Source organism: Corapipo altera, unplaced genomic scaffold (genome assembly GCF_003945725.1).
Source record: "Corapipo altera isolate COAL_440 unplaced genomic scaffold, ASM394572v1 249, whole genome shotgun sequence".
NCBI classification, from domain to species: domain Eukaryota; kingdom Metazoa; phylum Chordata; class Aves; order Passeriformes; family Pipridae; genus Corapipo; species Corapipo altera.
In genome coordinates, this window is record NW_020884982.1 from 1,278,182 (window position 1) to 1,296,759 (window position 18,578).

Genomic DNA, 18,578 nt, shown 5'->3' on the forward strand with positions numbered 1-18,578 from the left:
GTTGAATAATTCCTGGCTTACTGCTATCATGGGCTGGACTCCCAGTTTCTGTAGTTCATCCCTTCAGTTTACCTTGAGATATGGATGACCAACACCATTGTGGAACTTGCAGCAGCTTCAGGGCTGGGCATAACACCAAAGAACCGTAGAGTGTGCTAATAAAGCAAGTTTTCCTCACTGCCTCAGCTAAGGAGAGCTGCTTGTACTTCATACTGACTTAGAAAGGACAGCTAAAGGGAAAAAATAATGAAAATACTGAATGTATATTCAGTAAATACTAATTACTTACATTTGAGAGGAAAACGTAAGTAATGAGGAAAGCAGAAAGGTTTTTTTATTTTAACTGGAGAAGTGCATGAGTTTATTAAGACTAAAAGCAACTCTTTTTTTTTAATCCAGCTAAAATTATTGATATAAATAGGCTGTAATAAGCTATACTAGATACAATGTAAATGGGATTTAAAGGCAGAATGTTACAGAGACAGAAAGCTGGAAATATGAAGATAACTAATTCTTCAAATATATTAAATGCAAGAAGGCTACACGTTGCTTTCCTTGGTGTATTGATTCTTATACTTGATCTTGCATTGACTGAGCTGAACGCAAACACTTTTAACACAGAAACAGTATTTTACACTTGAAGGCATATCCTCAAATAGACAGGTTCTGCACAAATGCATGTAAACTGGACTTAAAACCAGAGAGTTCTAAAAAAGAACAGAGACCCTGGTGCATACTTTGACTTTATCTACAGTGGCTAAATATCTCAGTGTTCTCCCTAAGTGTGCAAAATGGTGCATGCAATACCACATGAGCGATCAGAGTAAGAGCAGCAGGAAAGTGCCACTTCATTGCATGTGCCTTAGTCATGGTAATTCTGTACAGGGTGTATACCAACACATAATAAAAATCTTTGTCAAAAGTCAGTGATCTACTCTGAGTGGGAGGCGGAGTAAAAAAAAAGGTCGTTTCAGACAGCTTAGTGGGACACTTGTTCGTAAGAGAGGTGACCTTTGTGAAGCAGATTCTTCAGCATGATACCTCTTAAGGTGAGGGAAATCATCATAGTGGCTTCTGAAAACTTTGTTCCACTCCAGTGGATATTCTCATGCTGTCAAGGACTCTTAACAGCACTCTGAGACCAAGTTAAATTTGGGTGCAATGAAATATTTGCCTATCTAAACCCCAGTAGACCTGCATGATCAAACACATAAATTGTTCTAAGTGGAAATTACACTATGGAGATCAACACCATGAAGACTATCAAGAGGCTATTCAAAAGGAAAACTCTCCTCAACTCTGTTGTGCTTTGCACTTAGCACCTTCCTTCTCAGGAGCTCAAAGCTCTTAGTCTGCTAATACTAGTGAATTTAGCCTCACACCATGCAGTGAGGTAGGTGAGCTTCCCCCCATTTCGCAGATGGGAAAACTGAGGCAGAACTCTGAAGTGACTTGCATAAGGTCCCACAACTTGTCAGTGGCAAAACCAGGAATATATTTTCAGAAGTCCAGATCCCGGACCTCTGTCCGATTTAAGTCCCTCCCTACTACCACAAAGCAAGCAATACATGCAATCTTTACTCCTCCTCCTGCTGCCATAGTCCTGCTGACACAGAGGAAGTGAGTGATTTTTCCTGATTGAATTCCCGCTTTCTTTGGCAAAAAGCACCTGGTTCTGTCAAAGTGCTGTATTATGCTCTTTGCAGAGGCATTTCTTCTGAGGCACAATAGAAAAAACATGGCTTCCCCATGGCAGGGAGACTGTACAGGTCCAAACAGAGTCTTTATTTCTTGCAGAAGACCTGCTGCTTGGCATTCTTCACACGTTGCTCCTCCTTCAGGTTCTTCTGCCGCACATGTTTGCTGGAGATGTTCTCCACGTGTTCTGAGGGGAACCAGCCTCTCTCCCGGTCTGAAAGTTTTACCCCTTCCATCCATCCTGTGGTGTGGGGAGAAACACAACGTGAGGCAAAAGAATCACAATTTTATTTCCATTCTTCCACAAAAGCCCCCTCCAACAAGGCCCTAAGAGCAAAAGAAGAGATCCCCTTTCAGCTTCCAAATAAAGCATCCTAAGGGAGAGTCTCCTTGTCCTCTCAATCCAACACTTCAAGACAGCCATTGCTCATTCTGCTCACCATCGTTGCTGTACTGCATAACCATGATGATATCTGCCTTCTCCAAAGCCAGCTCATCATTTTCCCGAGCCTTGTAAGTCTTTATGCATTGAACCTGTGGTGCATCTAAAGGGGAGGAAAGATCATACTGGTATAGGAGAAAGCAATAGTAAACCTGTGTGCATCAGATACAGAGGAGGTGGGGAATAGGGTACTGCCCAAACACTAAAGGACAGAGAACTGGAAGGGACAATACAGGCCTTCATCTAATATGAGGAGTTAAAATAGGTAAAATAACTGGCACAACCTGGCATGAGGGAAAACCCACGAGTATCTTCTTTATTTACAAAAAAACCTCAAGTACTGTGCCTTGGAATCATTCTGGGATGTTCCACCTCACAGTGACTGTGACTCCCCTGAGCCAGCCCGCCCCCATTGCTGGAGCAGCAGAGCAGACTCACCAGGGCATTCCAGGAGGTCCGGTTCTCCCCGTGGAGGAGCCAAAGCAGAGATCCACCTCAGCTTCTCACTGCTGGAAAACATCACAGGATTCAATGTGAGGAACAGCAGTCTGGTGACTGACATGGGAGGGGGTGTTTGCTCACAGGAGGGGCTTCAGGGGGTACTCTGGGGAAGTGGAGAAAGGGAAGTGGAGAAAGGGGGTGGGAAAAGGCAAAAATTCCCGTTTTTGGTATGACATAATGTGGAAGTATTGTGTGAGCAGTTGTGATGAGAGAGAAGGAAGGTGCTTCATAAGGAAATAGTTATAGCAAGGGGATGTTTTTCAAGACCTCTGCTCAACAGCTGCATTTGGTATGTCAGCATTTGGGTAGCTGAGGGACAATCATCAGGCTCCTAGAAGATGACTGGTAACGGGACATGTTGAGGGTAACCTTGAGCTCTTACTGTGTGTCTGTCCGAAACAAAAACTCCACTCTCTTTCCCTGGTAATTCTGAAGCAGGAAGAGACGGAAAACGTTTTTGTTTGCTCCGTGGAGTTTCATCTCACACTTCTCCCCACGCACATCTGAGAAGGCGGCGTGGTCGAACACGACGAAACGTCCACCCCTGCAGGGAAAGAGGAGGAGCAAAACGAGCTGTGAGTTTTAAGGTGATGAGGGTTACAAAGCGAGTTCACGTTATTTTGTGAGGCCAGGAAAGTAAAAAGCTTTTTACGAGTCTTCATTTGCCTCAGACACGTCAAGTGTTATTCTTGTTATAAGTCTTAGAAGGCCAGAGAAGAGGGGATTTAATGAAAAGGATAAAAATAATAAGCTCTGTCCTGTCAGAATTTAATTTGGTAGTTTACAGCTTAGAAGCAAAACCACCAGTCCTAAACCCCCAGCACAGTGAAACAACTCTCATGACAAACCAGCGATTTGCACATTCACTAGTCTTCATACTGTCCTGTAGGAAGAAATCATTTACCAAGTAAAACTAGAATAAATGGTTATTATTAAAGTGTTTCACATTATAGAGATGGAAAGGCAGAATAGAAGTGTTGCACTAGGGACCACAAGCTATCTTTTTATATTATCATATGTTGTAATTAGGAGTTGGGACTATCAGTTTCCACATACTTGCATGATACTCACATCAGGTTGGGATAGGAGAGTGCCTTGACAAAGGCTGCCACTTGCTGGCAGGCAGAGGGAAAGGACTCTGTCACCAAAGCACAGACCCCAAAAGAGACAGGTATTAGAAGGGGCAGCAAGAATTGTGTTGAAGCACTCACTCCTTCGGCCGAGACAGGAGCAGGCAGTCATTGAAAAGGTGTAGGTAGATGGGCCGGGTGGTGACCTTCCATTTTGGACTTACGTTGTTGAAGTCCAGTGCTGTCAACTCACCACACTTCACAAGTCTCCTCGACTGTGAGATGAGTGGGAATATCTGCAGGACAGAAATGAACATTTACATCAAACACGTACAAGCAAATGAGTGTCCGTGAGCTTTGGATTTGCATTTTTGCCCTTCTCTCGAGGAAATGTTTCAACTCTTCAGCTGGAGAGGTGCAAGTCGTGGTAGGCACCTTTATTTGAAGGTTGACATGAGTGATTGGGTCAGGGAAGCACTGATGAAGAGCTGGTTCAACAGTTCTGTGTATATCGGAGAGGAGAACAAAGAGAAAGTGCAAGTGGCTTTGTGAGGAAAGGCAGAAAATACATTAGGCTGGAGCAAGGCCCAGGGAATGGATGAGCTCACCTTGCACTCAAATTCAATCTTCTGGCTGAGGTAGATCAGCTCTTCAGTGCTCTTCATGCGCTGGACATTTTCATTGCAGTCCTTGATGAGCTGCAGAGGAAAAGAGACCATCAGTGAGGTGGGAGCAGAACTCCCTGGTGGGATCAGTATGACTCCCAGTCTTCAGGAGTCAGCATAAGTGACAATCCCTTAGGCATCCTCCTGCAAAAGAAGTATAGAATAGAATCACAGAATATGCTGAGTTTGAAGGGACCCACAAAGATCGACTTCAACTCCTGGCCCTGCACACGGCACCCCAAGAATCCCATCATGTGTATGAGAGTGTTGTCCAAACACTTTCTGAACTCTGGCAGGCTTGGGGCCATGACCACTGCTCTGGGTTCCAGTATACCCAACCATCCTCTGGGTAAAGAAACTCTTCCCAATGTCCAACCTAACCCTCCCCTGACACAGCTCCAGCCGTTCCCTCGGGTCCTCACAGAGCAGAGATCAGTGCCTGTCCCTTCACTGCCCCTCGTGAGGAAGCTGCAGATGCTGTGAGGTCTCCCCTCAGCCTCCTCTTCTCCAGCTGAACAAGCCAAGTGACCTCAGCCACTCCTCACATGGCTTCCCCTCCAGGCCCTTCACCATCTTTGTGGCCCTTCTTTGGACACTCTGATAGCTTTAGATTCTTCTTGTACTGTGTCACCTTAAACTGCCCACAGGACTCAAGGTGAGGCTGCAGCAGTGCAGAGCAGAGTGACTATTTTTCCAAGTGAGCATTCTAAGCCTCTCTATACCTACAATGATCACCCTTCTTTCTTAAGGAAGTTATTCTTTAGATGAAATCTCTGTGACAAGCATGGCTTTAACTTTGGGATACTGGGGGAGAACACTAGAGACATTCATTGCATGATGCTGTACAGATTTTAGATAACAAGTTGTCCCAGAAGACTTTAAATCTTGCCTCTGTAATAAACAGAACGGAAGAAGGGATGCAACAGAGCAATGCCCTGTTTTTATTTAAAGAAGGATTTTCTTGCAAGGACTAGGATGGGAGTTGATCATTAATTAGAGACAAAGGTAAGGAACACAAAGGGCTGGTTAGGAGACTGGAAAAAGTGAGTCCTGAAAAACGTAGTTTGGTATCACTGGTGCCAGTTCAGTTGCATCCCAGCTGACTCCTGCTTTAGTGTTTTCTGCTCACAGCTACCAGTGCACATGAACACACTAATTTGTTATGTCTGAGGATCAGTGACAGGGGCCCTCAACAAGGGGGAGGATCAGTTAAAAGGATTGGGCCACATCTGTGTGATGCTGCAGAGAGTCACAGAATATCCTCAGTTGCAAGGAACCCATGAGGATCATCAAGTCCAATTCCTGACTCTACACTAGGCAAACTCCAATTTAAACCATGTATCTAAGAATGTTGCCCAAACACCTTTTGAACACAATCAGGCTTGGGACCGTGATCACTCCCCTGGTGAGCTTGTTCCAGTGCTTACCACCCTCTCTGTGAAGAACTTTATCCTAATATCCAATCTGAATTTCCCATGACACAGCGTTAAGCCATTCCCTTGCATCCAGAGAGAAGAGATCAGCGCATCCCTCTCCTCTCCCTGTCGTGAGGAGGTTGTAGACAGCAATGAGGTCACCCTCAGCCTCCTCTGAGCTGAACAAACCTAGCGTCCTGTCGCTCCTCCTAAGTCTTGCCCTCTTAGTTCTTTCACCACCTTTGCTGCCCTCCCTTGGACAAATTCTAATATTTTTACTGCTGAGCCCAAAACTTTTGACTTGTATTATTGGTACCATCAACCAAAGACCCCAGAGCCCTTTCTGCAGGGCTGCAGGAAGAGTTGGCAACTTACCTTTTCAAGTGCATCGTAGGCCTGCGTTGCTTGCACTTCCTCCTCAGACCCAGGTCGAGTTCTTTTCAGGATATTCTGTGTGAGAAAAGACGCTTTTCATAATTCACACAGGGAAAGCTGGACCTAAGTATCAGTGAAGTGTAGGAGAAATAAGGGAACTCCCAAGATACCAGTCTCAAGGGAAACTAAAGCAGAAGCAGGTTATGACATGTGGAGTTAACAAAGCCAAAAATTTGAGATGCAGAATGTCACTGGTAAGTGGCATTGAACAGGATATTCCTGAAAGACAAAACTGTATTAACTATCACATAGAAGTTACATGGCATAGGAAGCAAGCACTAACTCAAGCACAAATGGTTTTATGCACAGAATTGTCCCTTTCTCTTGTTAAAAAGAGGCTCAAATACACAGAAAAAAGAATTTCATAGAAAGAGCTCAAAATTAATTTATTAGGGACTTGCCGGTTCCCTGTCTGGAAGGCTCCTATTAGTCAGCATGGCAGGCAAAGAGGGGAGACAGGCTGCCTTCCAGAGGGCAGCCAAGGAGCCTTCATTTTATTTTTCCAGCAGAATGTGACTTTCAGACTTGACAAAGGATCAGCTTAGAAACATAGAATCATTAAGGGTGGAAAAGACCTCCAGGACTGAGTCCAACCTTTGACCTTCTCAACTAGACCAGAGCACTGAGTCGTTTTTTGAACACCTCCAGAGACAGTGACTCCACCACCTCCCTGGGCAGCCCCTTCCAATGCCTGACCACCCTTTCCGTGAAGAAATTCCTCCTGATGTCCAACCTGAACCTCCCCTGGTGAGGCTGTTTCCTCTCATCCTGTCACTTGTTACCTGGGAGAAGAGCCTGACCCCCACCTGGCTACAACCTCCTCCAGATAGTTGTAGAGAGTGAGAAGGTCCCCCCTGAGCCTCCTTTTCTCCGGGCTGAGCCTCCCCAGCTCCATCAGCTGCTCCTGGACATAGCTTGAGGGAAACTTGGTGGAAACCTGAGGGAAAGCAGAGAATCCCCACAGTTACCTGTAGGAGGAGCTTGAGTCGAGTGATGCGCTGGAAAGGGAGGATGAGGAAGGATTTAAGTGAGAGGCGCTGACATACTGGATCACTTTCCAGTCTCTCCAGGACTTGCTGGAACCCTGCATTTCCATTTCTGTGGGAGTGGTAAAGAAAAAAGATATCCAGGCATCAGAGTAAAAATAAATAACCTCCTTAGTATCAGATTTCAGTGAATGTTGGAGAACTCCCAACAGTCAGGGTTTGTTCCTGGGGCAAGAGATGTCAAGAGACTGCACCACTCTAATGAAGAGCAAGTGTGGGTTTGTAAAAGCTACAGGTTGGCAGTACAGCTGTTACTATATCATTCCTCCTTCTGTCACAGCCCTCTTGAATAAAAGGCAGAAGTGACATCTACATTTCAATTCCTTCTATTAGTAGTACACCTTTCATGGAGACAGTGGTGGTTTGTATTCTTTCCTTACACTGAGTGATTCAGCTTCAGGGGCTGTGTTCAGGGTCTGGAAACAGCTGCTTCCCATTCCTTGCTACTCCTGAGGGCAGCTGCCTTCCTCCCTTAACATCTCTCTTACATTCCTAGACACAGCCACTGCCTTCCAGTTGTCCATGTTGGGCAATAGCAGTTAAATGACTAAAGGTATGAGAGTGGTACCAGCCTCCTGAACAGCCAAGCCCATATCCTTGAAGAGCTGGGGAAAAAGGTTGTAGGTCCAGTAGTCGTTGTCCTGGACAATATCCTGGAGGTCCTTTATGTGTCGAACTGAGCCTTCCCTGAAGGGAATCAATTGTGAGACTAGATCTCTCCCAGGCAGCAGCACCCAGAGACCGTGCCTGAATAGGCTGTTGGGAACACTGCCTTCTCCTGCAATCACTGTAGCTTCACTGAAATTAGGTGGTTATGAAGGGAAGCAGTGCAGAAGTGGCAAGGAAACCTTACCCAGGACCAGGCCCATGCCTGATTAATGACTGGCTGTGCCACTCACTGGGTACACAAGAGGAGAGGGTGGGAGATGTTCCACTCCATCACCTAAAGCAAGAGAGCCTGATGGTGTTCTCTGGCCCCAGGATTTTCAATCTATTTTAAAGACCCCTGGATACCTGGCTTAAGTTTACTGACAGCAGCCATGGTCTTTTAGTTAAAGAATCACAGAGTGGTTGAGGTTGGAAATTTCACATGAAATTATCACTTTCTGGTTCTTAACAGTCTGGAAACCACAGACTGAAAACCATTATCTGGGACAGTCATTTTTGCTCTCTTCAGCAGAGGGCAGACAGAGAACAGCCTGCAGCTGGATCACATATTAATCTTTTCCTCTCCAATGCAATGGGAGAAGAGCCTGCAGCAGCTCTGTCCTGCTATCCCAAATGCCACTGAAGGGAAGAAGGTCCCTCCCTGTCCTTCTGGGGGTGTGGTGAGAGCAGCCTGTAGTCAGTAGCCAGTACCTGCAGTGTTCCCCATCTTTGGAAAGAGTGAATATTTAAGAAAGTAAGAGGGGAGAAGAGTGCAACAGAAGAGAAAACTTACAGTAACCGCTGGAAGGTTTGCTCCTGGTATGTCTGGTTTGTTACATATGGAAGATACACCCTGCGGAAGTCCGGGGCATGTTTCAGAGCCACGTCACACACATGGAAGGTAAACATGTCCTCCTCAAACTTCTCCTCCAAGTCAAAGAGGAAACTGCAGCACATGGATGTGGTGGCATGAAAGGAGAGGGAAACATCAGTGTCATTGAAGTAAAGCAGGAATGGCCTCAGTCCTCCAAAACCCTGGCAGCCCATAAGATAAGCACAAGACAGCTTTGTACTTCTAGAGAGCATAATGTCTGTAGACAACGACTACTTAGGGCTTGGAGTCAGCAGGGAAAAAGCAGAGGCAAAAGCCCTCTATTCTTGAGAGCTCATTCTTCTAACACATGGTCAGCAACCAACTGAAAATAAGGAATAATCACCAGAATAATCCCACTGGTAGAATGAATAAAGGTAGCAGCAACCCTTACTAGCTTAGTGATATGCCAAGCCAAGCCTTGCAGGAGGAAAAGCAGAACAGAATCCTACAACATACAGGATTCCTTGCATGTGGGGTCATGTCCACATTTTCATGACTTATGCTCAATTGATTCACATTAGTTTCTGTCAAGTGATGGCTGTAACTTAGATCTCCCCCCTCTTTTTTCTTTTCTTTTTTTGGTCAGGGCTCATGCAGCTGCCTCTTTGTCTTGTATTTGGCAGGAGCTGGTTTGGGACGGGGTCTGCTTAGTCAAGTTTAATTACAGCTGAAGCCAATGGCACGTTGGTACCATTTTGAACATTTTGATCTCTGTGCACCATTGAGCCACAATACCTGGGACTCAACACCAGGATTTACATCACCCAAAAAGGCAAATGTTGCTTTCAAAGCAGTGCTGTTACATCATCACAAAGTGCCGTGTGTGTGTGTATCTGCCCTGAAGGTCAGTGAACACGGAGGGGAGGAGTGAGAAATGTTACTGATGGAAATGCTGGGAAGTATCCCGTGCCTGTTAGTCCTGGAAGCAAAGGCCCACATCTCACCTGGCACTGACGTCGCGCACGTCGGAAAGGCGGGAGAAAAGCCACTGGCGCTCCTGGTTGGTGAGCATGGCCTGGAGCTCTGCTGATCGCTGGAAGTGATCCACTGCCACATTCAAACTGCGCAGGTAGGAAGCCTCAGATATTATCAACTCAAACTTGGCCTTGGGAGATAAGGGAGCACGGCATCAGTAGACTGCACAAGTCTGTAAGGAATCTTACAGGGAGGAGACTGAAGAAAACCTTCCAGCACGTGATTACAGAAGAGAGGCTTTAGAAATGAAAGGCAAGTGTGCCGCTACATATAGTCCTTCTTTATAGTCTTTTTTTACAAAACAGACTTGTGGCATGACTTAAAAACAAAAACTTGCTCTCATTTTATCTCCCCTTAATACCACTTCCACAAGGTTCCCTATTTTACATGCTCCCATGAAGTCCAGCATCTGTACCATCCATGTTTTTCTCCATCATATCTCCCATGCTGTTGTTTTCACCTCTTTCTCTGTGTCCTCCCATCCACTGCTCAGTTCCTCTTATTTTCCTTACCCAGTTTCTCTACACCATTTTGTTGAACCCACACATCTTCCTATTCCCTCTCAGCCTGCAGCTCACACAGGTCAATTTTGTAAGCTAACACTCTACCAAAGAAAATACAATTTACTGTAGGGTTATTAACATCTCTCAAGAATTTATGTGTGGGAGAATGCTGCAAGTCTACTCTGATATGCTCTTTTGCATTGAACATGCTCAGAACTCTTTATCTTGTTCCCATTTCCCCATGTCTGTTTCCCTGAAGTTAATGATACGGTCCAGAGTCTGTCCTTCAGTGCTGCTTTCTCCACAGTTTGGCACTTCAGCACACATACTGGTACCACAGCCCCATGGTGCTTGTAGAGGTGACCTCTGCATTCAACCACCTGCATTCCCACATCACGGTTTTTGCTCTCTGCTTTATCCCCTCTTCGGGAGACTCTTTCTGGACTACAGACCATCCATTTATCTTGTTACATCTGTCCCTTACCTCTTGCAGCCTCTGCTCCTCACGGGACATATTGAGCAGCATTCTGCTGCCCCGGATCATGGGGATGTCCTGCCAGAGGGATGCATTGGATGAGACTGACAGACGTTGCAAGTACGAGTCCGGGGGAGACAGCACTTTCCTCCGTAGCCTTGGGGAGCTTGGGAAACTCGACTCTATATCCTCTGGATAATCCACTCTCTTCTGGCTTTGAATGGCCTTGTTCAGAACCACATCACTGTACTCCTGATACAGCAATCTTGCTGTGAAGACAGACACATACAGTTATCCTCTCTGTAGCAGCTACTCACCCTCTGCTTCAACCTGGAGGAAACTCTGTTCTGTCTCAGATTGGGGCAGCCAAATTCAAGGGAACACATTTTGCTGTAAGCAAAGCTCACCAGCTGCCCCAGTGTACTGCAGGACTCTGAGTTCACTGACTCCAGTAGTTTTCCCTGCTACCATATGGTGGGAGTCCCTCTCCTTTGTGCTCACTGCAAGGGTGAGAGATGATGCAGGAGAAGGGTGGCAGAAGGTACTTACAGGAGTTGATCAGCTTGGAGTGCCGGCGTTTGAAGTTCTCTGTTGTGTCTGCAGGTTTCTTCTCTCTGTTAGGGAATAAGGATTTCAAAACAAAGAGTGAATGAAGAGCACAGTACCAGAGATGGCTTATCCAAACCTTAGAAACTGGTCTGTCACAACAAGGACCTCTCTCTTTCCAACAGGCTCAAGTTCCACATTGCTCTACTTAACAAAGGGCAAAGTTTGGCTTGATGGAACCACTGGCCTAAAGGCACAGAAATACTTCTGCTGCAGTGGGGTCCTCTTCAAGAGGGGAGACTGAAGTACAAGCCTAAGGCATTTATTTACGTTTTTCTTCTCCTTATCATCAGCTTTGGTAACTCAGAAACAATGGAGTGTGTCAGGTGTCTGTGCTGCACAGAGATGGGGGTAAATTCTAAGGGGCCTTTGAGAGACTTACCGCAATATAACTGTTTCTGAGCTGACTGGTGGCTCCCTGTGTGCCTTGTGAGCTTCTTCCTCTGAAGGAACAGAAGAAACTTCTGTATATAAGACAATTAGAAAGTAAACACATAAGTCCATTTTTAGAGTGAATCCAAATGATACACAGACACCACTTACCTGTACCCCACCTAAGTGTCAGTCTGGAGCTGGAGTACAGGTGCCCTCGTGACATTTATTTCTGGGTCAGAAGCATTCTGGTTTTAATAATCCTTGCCACTGCTTACACTTTACATCTGTGAGCCACATCTATTTCTCACACAAAGACAAAGGCTGACACTTTTGACTGTGACAGTAACCCTGAGAGCTTCTGTCTCCAGTTGTCTGAGCAAAGACACTGCCTGTAGGCCCTATGTGGTGCAGTCTTTACCTTTTCAGCTACTTGCAGGAGATCAATGGACCCAAAGGCACTAAACAGGTCTGAAGGTCTCAAGACTTTCTTTTGTAGATGTTGAGCCCCAAAAACTCTCAGTGACTCTGGGGCAGAAATGCTGAATGTCTAGCAAAATCACTCCTGTGAAGGGTCTTAAAAGAGATATGGCCTGACAATGAATGTTGTAATCCAGTTCTCACATTTATATGTGGGCATTCAAAACTGCTGCTTGAGTCATCTGTTTATGTCAAATGTAGAAAGTATGGCTTTTTCTTTTGGTTTGTGAGGGATTTAATCAAATAAGGTGTGGAGAAATTCTAAATATAAATTCATTGGAAGCAGAAGGGGGAAGAAATCCCAAAGACTAGGCTGCAGGTATGGGCTGGAGGAAAGACAGTACCGTTGCCTTGAATGTTTTAAAATTCAGAACCAAGAATTTACAAGTCAAACACACGAACAAGTTTGATTCAAGTTCTGCCAAACCTTTTATACCCCTCCACACTCCCCTCCTTTTCCTCTGTGCCAAAAATCCAGCATGTTAAGGAGCTTGAAAAATAAACTAAGCAAGAGTTGAAAAGAAGCAACTATGTTTAAAGCTCATGTCAGATATAATAATAAAGAACAGACATGCATCCTGATAGAAGGTACTGTTTAAATGAGCTGCACAAGAGAAGATGCATATTTTCCACTTGTGACATCAGTGATTGAATTCTATGCAAGCTGGGACCTTGGGTTTGACAAATTTGCTTTCTTATCTGTAACCTCAAATCCTGCGTTCACAGTAAAATCATGTTTTTTAGAAGGTCAGATTGGAACCTAAGTGTCAGTAGCAAAATAAAGGGAGGCAGCAAATAAACAAGTGATAACAGATATGGGCTGCTGAGGGTGTGTGCATGACTCTTCCCTACTGCTTGGAAAGGGGCTGCTACAGGGAGAGGAGAGCTGGGAAGGGGGTGCTCGGGGCAGGACAGAACGGGCTGCACAGAATGAGGAATATGACGAGAAAGGCACAAGAGCAACACTAAGCTCTCAGCACTTGTGCCTCTCTGTCAGACTGCCTGTTTAATTTAATCCTATGCTTTTGGGAACTGCAATGAGTTGAGGCAGTGGCAGGGAAGAGAAAGGGAAGAGAGGACTCACCCTGCAAGATGTCTGGTGGTACTGACATCCTCTTCAGGCCCTGGCGGTGCCAGTCCTTGCTCTTCACTCGGCGTCTAATCGGGTTCTCTTGGTTTGCTGCTGGCTCCTGTGCAACCATCCCCATCTTCTTCTTGTCTGGCCAACTTGATGATTTTTCCAAGGGTGCATGTTTGGCCACTTCTTCCTTTGGCTGATGTTCCCCTCCTTCCAGCCTTTGCTTGACTCTCCTCTCACGTTCTGTTTTCTCTGTGACTGCCCGTGGAGCCTGGACGTGCTTTGTGTCCACACTGAAGATGCCTGAGGATTGCTCCCATGGCAGCTCCTCTTCCTGGCAGGTCGTTCTGGTGGTTGGTGGTGATGGAGGGCTAAGCTGGAGAAAGTGGATTGGGTTGGTGAATGCAAGCATTGGAAGGAGCTGTGCAGAGTCTCTGCTCTTGGAGTCTGTGGATGCTAACAAGCCTTCCAACGAGGGCCAATTAGGGTGGTCAGGTGAGGATTTTCCACTTTCTATATCCACTTGCTGATCTGCTGTTTCAGGGCTGGTGTCAGAGCAGCCAACCAGCATTTCACTTCCAACAGCAGAAAAGCTTTTGGCCAACAAACTGACCCCTGAGTCATCGGAAGTCTCTGTATCGTGGGTACCTGAGTCGCCGAGATCCCACTCCCCAGTTACTGGAACAAGGCCATCCTTCTCTGCTAGACTTTCTCCATCAGAAGCAGAGGTCACAGAGTTGGAATGGGACCCAGAGGCAGCAGTCTGGAGAGGATGGCTTATGGCAGGGTGAATGGCTCCTAACCTATTATGGTCCATAGCACAGTTGAGGTGTTGCCTGGAATATGGTCCAGGAGCCAGTGGCTGGGAACGTTCAGGGGCTGAAGGTGGGACAAGGTGATTTGCATTAAGTGCAGGGGCCTGAGCTTGAGTGGGCCTTTGGACATGGGAAGGAGGCTGAGGAAGCTGTTTGGCATCAGGCTCAGATACCAGAGGTAGGCTTGAGTGGGACACAGGGGATAAAGATTGTTCTTCCTGGTTCACAGCAAGGACCGTATCTTCTTCAGAGGGCCAAGTTAGGGTGCTCAGGACACTGGAAATTCTGGATCCAAGCTCTTTTTGGTCTAAACTGCAGTCAGGCTGATCAAACAAAGGCATTTGTTGTGCTTTATGATCCACATTTGCTCCTGTTTCTTTTCCCTGCATAATGGCACTTTTTTCAGGGGAGTTCTGCTGAATTGTCTCTGAGTGGTTCAGGGGAGTGGAAGTCCTTCCCGGTGTTTGGGATGGTTCCAAAGGCCCTGCAATGCTAACCACAGACCTCCTATCCCCAGGAAGGCTCCCTTCTAAAGGAAGAGAGCTCGTGTATATTACAGAGGAAGAAGATGGGCCACTAAGGTCTTCATGAAAGCCTTCCTTGGAAGTAAGGATTTCATGGAAAGCCTTGGCCTCCCCTGGATGTGTACTCAGAGCAGCAGTTTGCCCTGGTGTTGGGTCCCACACTTGTGTGGGAGCAGCCTGGTTGGGTGACTTCCCTGCAGAGTCTGGCAGCTCGTTTTGGCTGGTGCCAGGACAGTCCCGGGGGGTCACAGAAGGGCCCTCCTTCTGTGGGCCAGACGCTGAAGCCACTGACGTGAGCTCTGAGGGCAAAGCTGGAATGAAGTCCGGAAGCTCAGCTTTTCCTGTAGCGGGATGAGAATCTCTGGGATCAGGTGGCTCCAAGTTATTAGTACCAGAGGAAGGGTGTGCTGGAACAGAAGCCTCTGAGTTCTCTGCACCAGAAGGTGCTGCCACTCCTCCATGGAGAGGTGCCTCTCTTTTATCAAACCTCTGGACAGCTTTTCCATGCCCATCATTGTGCTCGTTCTCCCTGCCCAGTCTTGTCTTATCATCCCAGTGAGCTTCTCCAAGATCCTGACCACCGATGGAAAAGCGGCCAGAGTCTTCTAGGTCTTCCGACTGGTCAGAGACACGGCACGTGTGTGGAGCTTCACCCCCTGGGTTCAGGTTATTTGAAGACAGAGAGCTGACAGCAGGTGCCTGACATCCAGAATCTGCTTCTGTGACACGAGCTTTCAGCAGCACATCTTCACCAGGATCCACAGAAACAGGTTCCCCAGGAGGAAATTCTGATCCCCTTTGCTCAGCTAAGGAAACATTCTCCAAACCACACATATCCACCTTATACCTGGGAACAGAAGATATCTCTGATTCAAAAGCTGATGACAGAGCCTCTAGTTTGAGCTCTTCCTCCACTCTGAGCTCTTCCCTCTGCAGTTGTTCCTGTCCATTTTGTTGCTTGTTTTTCTGATCTTCAGGCTCCGAAGATTTTCCTTCTTCTGGCAGATTCTGCTCTTTGCACTCTTTCTTCTCCTCTTCCTGCTGAAGTTCAGATGCTGCCTCCTCCTCTGCTGGCTCCTTATGCTGTGAAGCACTCACTTCCTCACTCCTTTTAGCAGTACTCTTTACTTTGAAGGCTCTCTCTGCTGAAGGGGCAGGTCTCCCCTCTGTTTTTCCATGATCATCTTCGAGATGAAGGCATTTGGAAGTAGGTGAGTTTTCTTTAGGAACCATTACTGTTCCCTGGTCTTTGACCATGCTGGCATTCCTTGTTTCACCAGTTATGTTTCCTTCTGCTTGCAGTGAACTTTCTTGGCTGTCACATGTTAAGGTGGAAGACAACTGATGGGAAGAGAAAGACTCTGTATTCTCTTCCGAACCCTGGGGTGCTCTTAGGCTTTCCTTAATATCTTCAGAAGTGTAAGGCTTAGCTGTGTCTCCTACTGCTTCCTCTGATGTAGGCTGTTCGTCAGGTGCTGGTGCCACCTTTTTGCTGCTTTGCTTCTGCTCTGCAGCACCATCAACCTCCTGCAGAGAATCCTTGGAGATGTTATCCAGAAACGGTTTGGCCTTATAATGTCCCTCTGAAACAGTTTTACACACCAAAAAGCACTTAGGTGTCTCTCTCTGAGAGGAAATGGCATCAGCCAAAGAAGATTTTGGTTGCTGGGCTTGAGGGTCTGAGCCAGGAAAAGCCAGTTCTGCCTGGCATTGAGAAAACTCAGTGCTGAGGTTCACAGCCTGCAGGATGGGGCTGCCAGGGGCCAGCTCATCCTGAACCGTGCTGTGAGAGGAAAAGTCCTGGATGCTTTCCAGGTCAGCTACCTCTAATTGCTTATGTTTCAGAGAATAATCTAGTCCACTCTCCTCTAAAGGCATTTCTCCTTCCCATTCTGAGAGTCCCTTTTCAGGCTCTGCATCCCCCTGCTCTTGTTCCAGTCCTGCTGGCACTTTCTGCATAGGGTTAGAGGGTCTGCCCAGCATCTCTGCTGCTTTCCCTGGAGCAGAAAGGGAGTCCTCCAGAGTGCTGAGCTCTGCTCCCTGTGCAGAGCTCGACGGGCTGGTGCTCATTTTGGCTGGTGTGTGAGTGGCATGGTGCTCTCCTCCAACTGCTGTAGAATCCCAAGCTTCCCCAGGGGTGCTGCTGGCTCCTGGGGGAGTGGTGCCTCCCTCGCTTGTTTCTTCAAACTCCATCAGTGACACATCCTGCTAAACAGAAATGCATTTTTCTGTTACTACAACAGAATGATACAATCAATCTAATTCACTGGTTCTAGTGCAGCTGAGAAAAAAACCAAAACCCAACCCGCATACCTAGTGGGTGATAAGAGTTGGGAAACAAATACAAAGACTGAGAGTAGGCAAGCACCTGAGGTAAGCTTGCAGTATGAGTAACACCAAAATAAAACCATATTTTGGTTATAAAACCATAAAAATACCTCCGGTGTCTTTTTAGTTTTATGTGCAACTCCAGGAAGTGACTTTGGTCAGAGAGGAGAGATGCTGATCTCTGCGCCATGGCTGCAGTGCAACTTATGAAAGGTGAGTTATCTCAAACCCAAAAGGGGATACAAGAAGGCATTCAGAGAACAAGAAAATTATCAAAAATCTCCACTAACTCTTCTAGTTGAGTCTTAAAAATCTCTCTGATTTCAACAGGGAAAGGCCTGTTCTTTGGAGCTGATGCCTCTCTACAGATCTCTGTGTATGTCTGTGCAACACAGGACCTTATTGCAAATCATCACAGAAACTGATTAACAAGGCACAGGAATGTAACAATTTGATTAACAAATAACTAGGACATGACACAAGACACAAGATATTTGAAGGCTGTAAACCACATAGGTTGAGAGGAGTAACTCTGGTATGTGTGGACATATCTGCAGACCACAAAGAGAAACTACATCATCATTTATGGAGGGGGGGGGGAAATGCCATCTCAGGACTGCTGGACAGTTTCCCAAAGGATACAGTGGAATTTCCCATCCAGTATTGCATTTGAAGTTCAGACATGACAAAGCACTAGGGAATGTACATTTGGGATATGTCTGTGAAAAGAACGGAAGAATCTGATTCACCACTTTTATCTTTCTGCCTTCTACCTATGCCATGACCCACAGTCCCTACCTGAAAAAACATGAGAAAGAGACAAACCCTCATGGGGGTTTCCCTTTTCTTCTACCTTTGGGACATATTCTCTAGTGTTCCACCCTGTCTTCTCTATTCTCTATCCCCTGCTTATCAGAAATGGCCTACAGAGTGCTGCTTTGTGCTGCCTCCCATACACTGGGTCCCCTTACACATATACCAGAGCTTGCAATTTAGCCCTGAAGGATCTGCTGCAATGTGCAGCCACAGCCAGACTTCCCCCTGAATAAAGCTTCAGTGTTCTCCTCCTTCACCCTATCTTAGAGGTGTTGAAGTGTCAAGACACAAATCCATAGTTCTGCATCTTTTGGTCAGAGAAACCACTCCACATTTCTTCAGGTAAAAGCCTGACAGCTGTTTAGCGACCAAAAAAAAAGCCCCAACGCCTGGCTCTGCCATTCACAAAGCTCAGGCAAAAAAGAGGTTCTCATTCTTCCTCAAAACAGACAACCAAATCTGTATACTTTCTCACTCTCTGGCATTCCTAATTTCCCTAAGTTTTAAGACTAACATTTTTGTCCAGAGTTTCACCTGCTGTTGTGGAGGGAGGGGGAATGTGTAACAATTTTAACTTGGGAGACTCAGAGATAAAGGAAATTCTCTGCATTGAAAGAGAAATCTTTGAGATCAACGGTGATTTCCTTGTGCTAGAGTGGCTCTATAGTCACAAGTAACAACCTCTGATCCCACACAGAAAGTAAAAGCAGTAAGGGCATAATTACATCTGAACTAATTGTCCCAGTTAGCTCCATGGCCAGGGCACGCCTGGCCTGAAAGCTGGTTTAGCTTCTATTTTCCCTTACGTCAAG

General features: G+C 46.3%; 1 protein-coding gene across 3 annotated transcripts in view; it reads right to left on the reverse strand.

Annotated features, from left to right (window-relative positions):
* Window positions 1–332: 332 nt before the first annotated feature.
* Window positions 333–18,578, reverse strand: part of ARHGEF5 (Rho guanine nucleotide exchange factor 5) — a 35,860-nt gene continuing 17,614 nt past the window's right edge. For 2 of the 3 annotated variants that reach the window (XM_027665920.1, XM_027665918.1), the window contains exons 2-15: window positions 13,290–16,830; window positions 11,736–11,817; window positions 11,297–11,361; window positions 10,757–11,016; window positions 9,739–9,899; window positions 8,714–8,866; window positions 7,195–7,324; window positions 6,167–6,241; window positions 4,320–4,409; window positions 3,853–4,007; window positions 3,024–3,185; window positions 2,579–2,649; window positions 2,139–2,243; window positions 333–1,939 (exon numbers count right to left, since the gene is read on the reverse strand). In XM_027665920.1, the coding sequence (XP_027521721.1) occupies window positions 1,785–1,939; window positions 2,139–2,243; window positions 2,579–2,649; window positions 3,024–3,185; window positions 3,853–4,007; window positions 4,320–4,409; window positions 6,167–6,241; window positions 7,195–7,324; window positions 8,714–8,866; window positions 9,739–9,899; window positions 10,757–11,016; window positions 11,297–11,361; window positions 11,736–11,817; window positions 13,290–16,815 (5,190 nt within the window). In that variant the 5' untranslated portion in view covers window positions 16,816–16,830 and the 3' untranslated portion in view covers window positions 333–1,784. The remainder of the gene's footprint in view (window positions 1,940–2,138; window positions 2,244–2,578; window positions 2,650–3,023; window positions 3,186–3,852; window positions 4,008–4,319; window positions 4,410–6,166; window positions 6,242–7,194; window positions 7,325–8,713; window positions 8,867–9,738; window positions 9,900–10,756; window positions 11,017–11,296; window positions 11,362–11,735; window positions 11,818–13,289; window positions 16,831–18,578) is intronic. The other variant, XM_027665919.1, reaches the window with a different exon arrangement.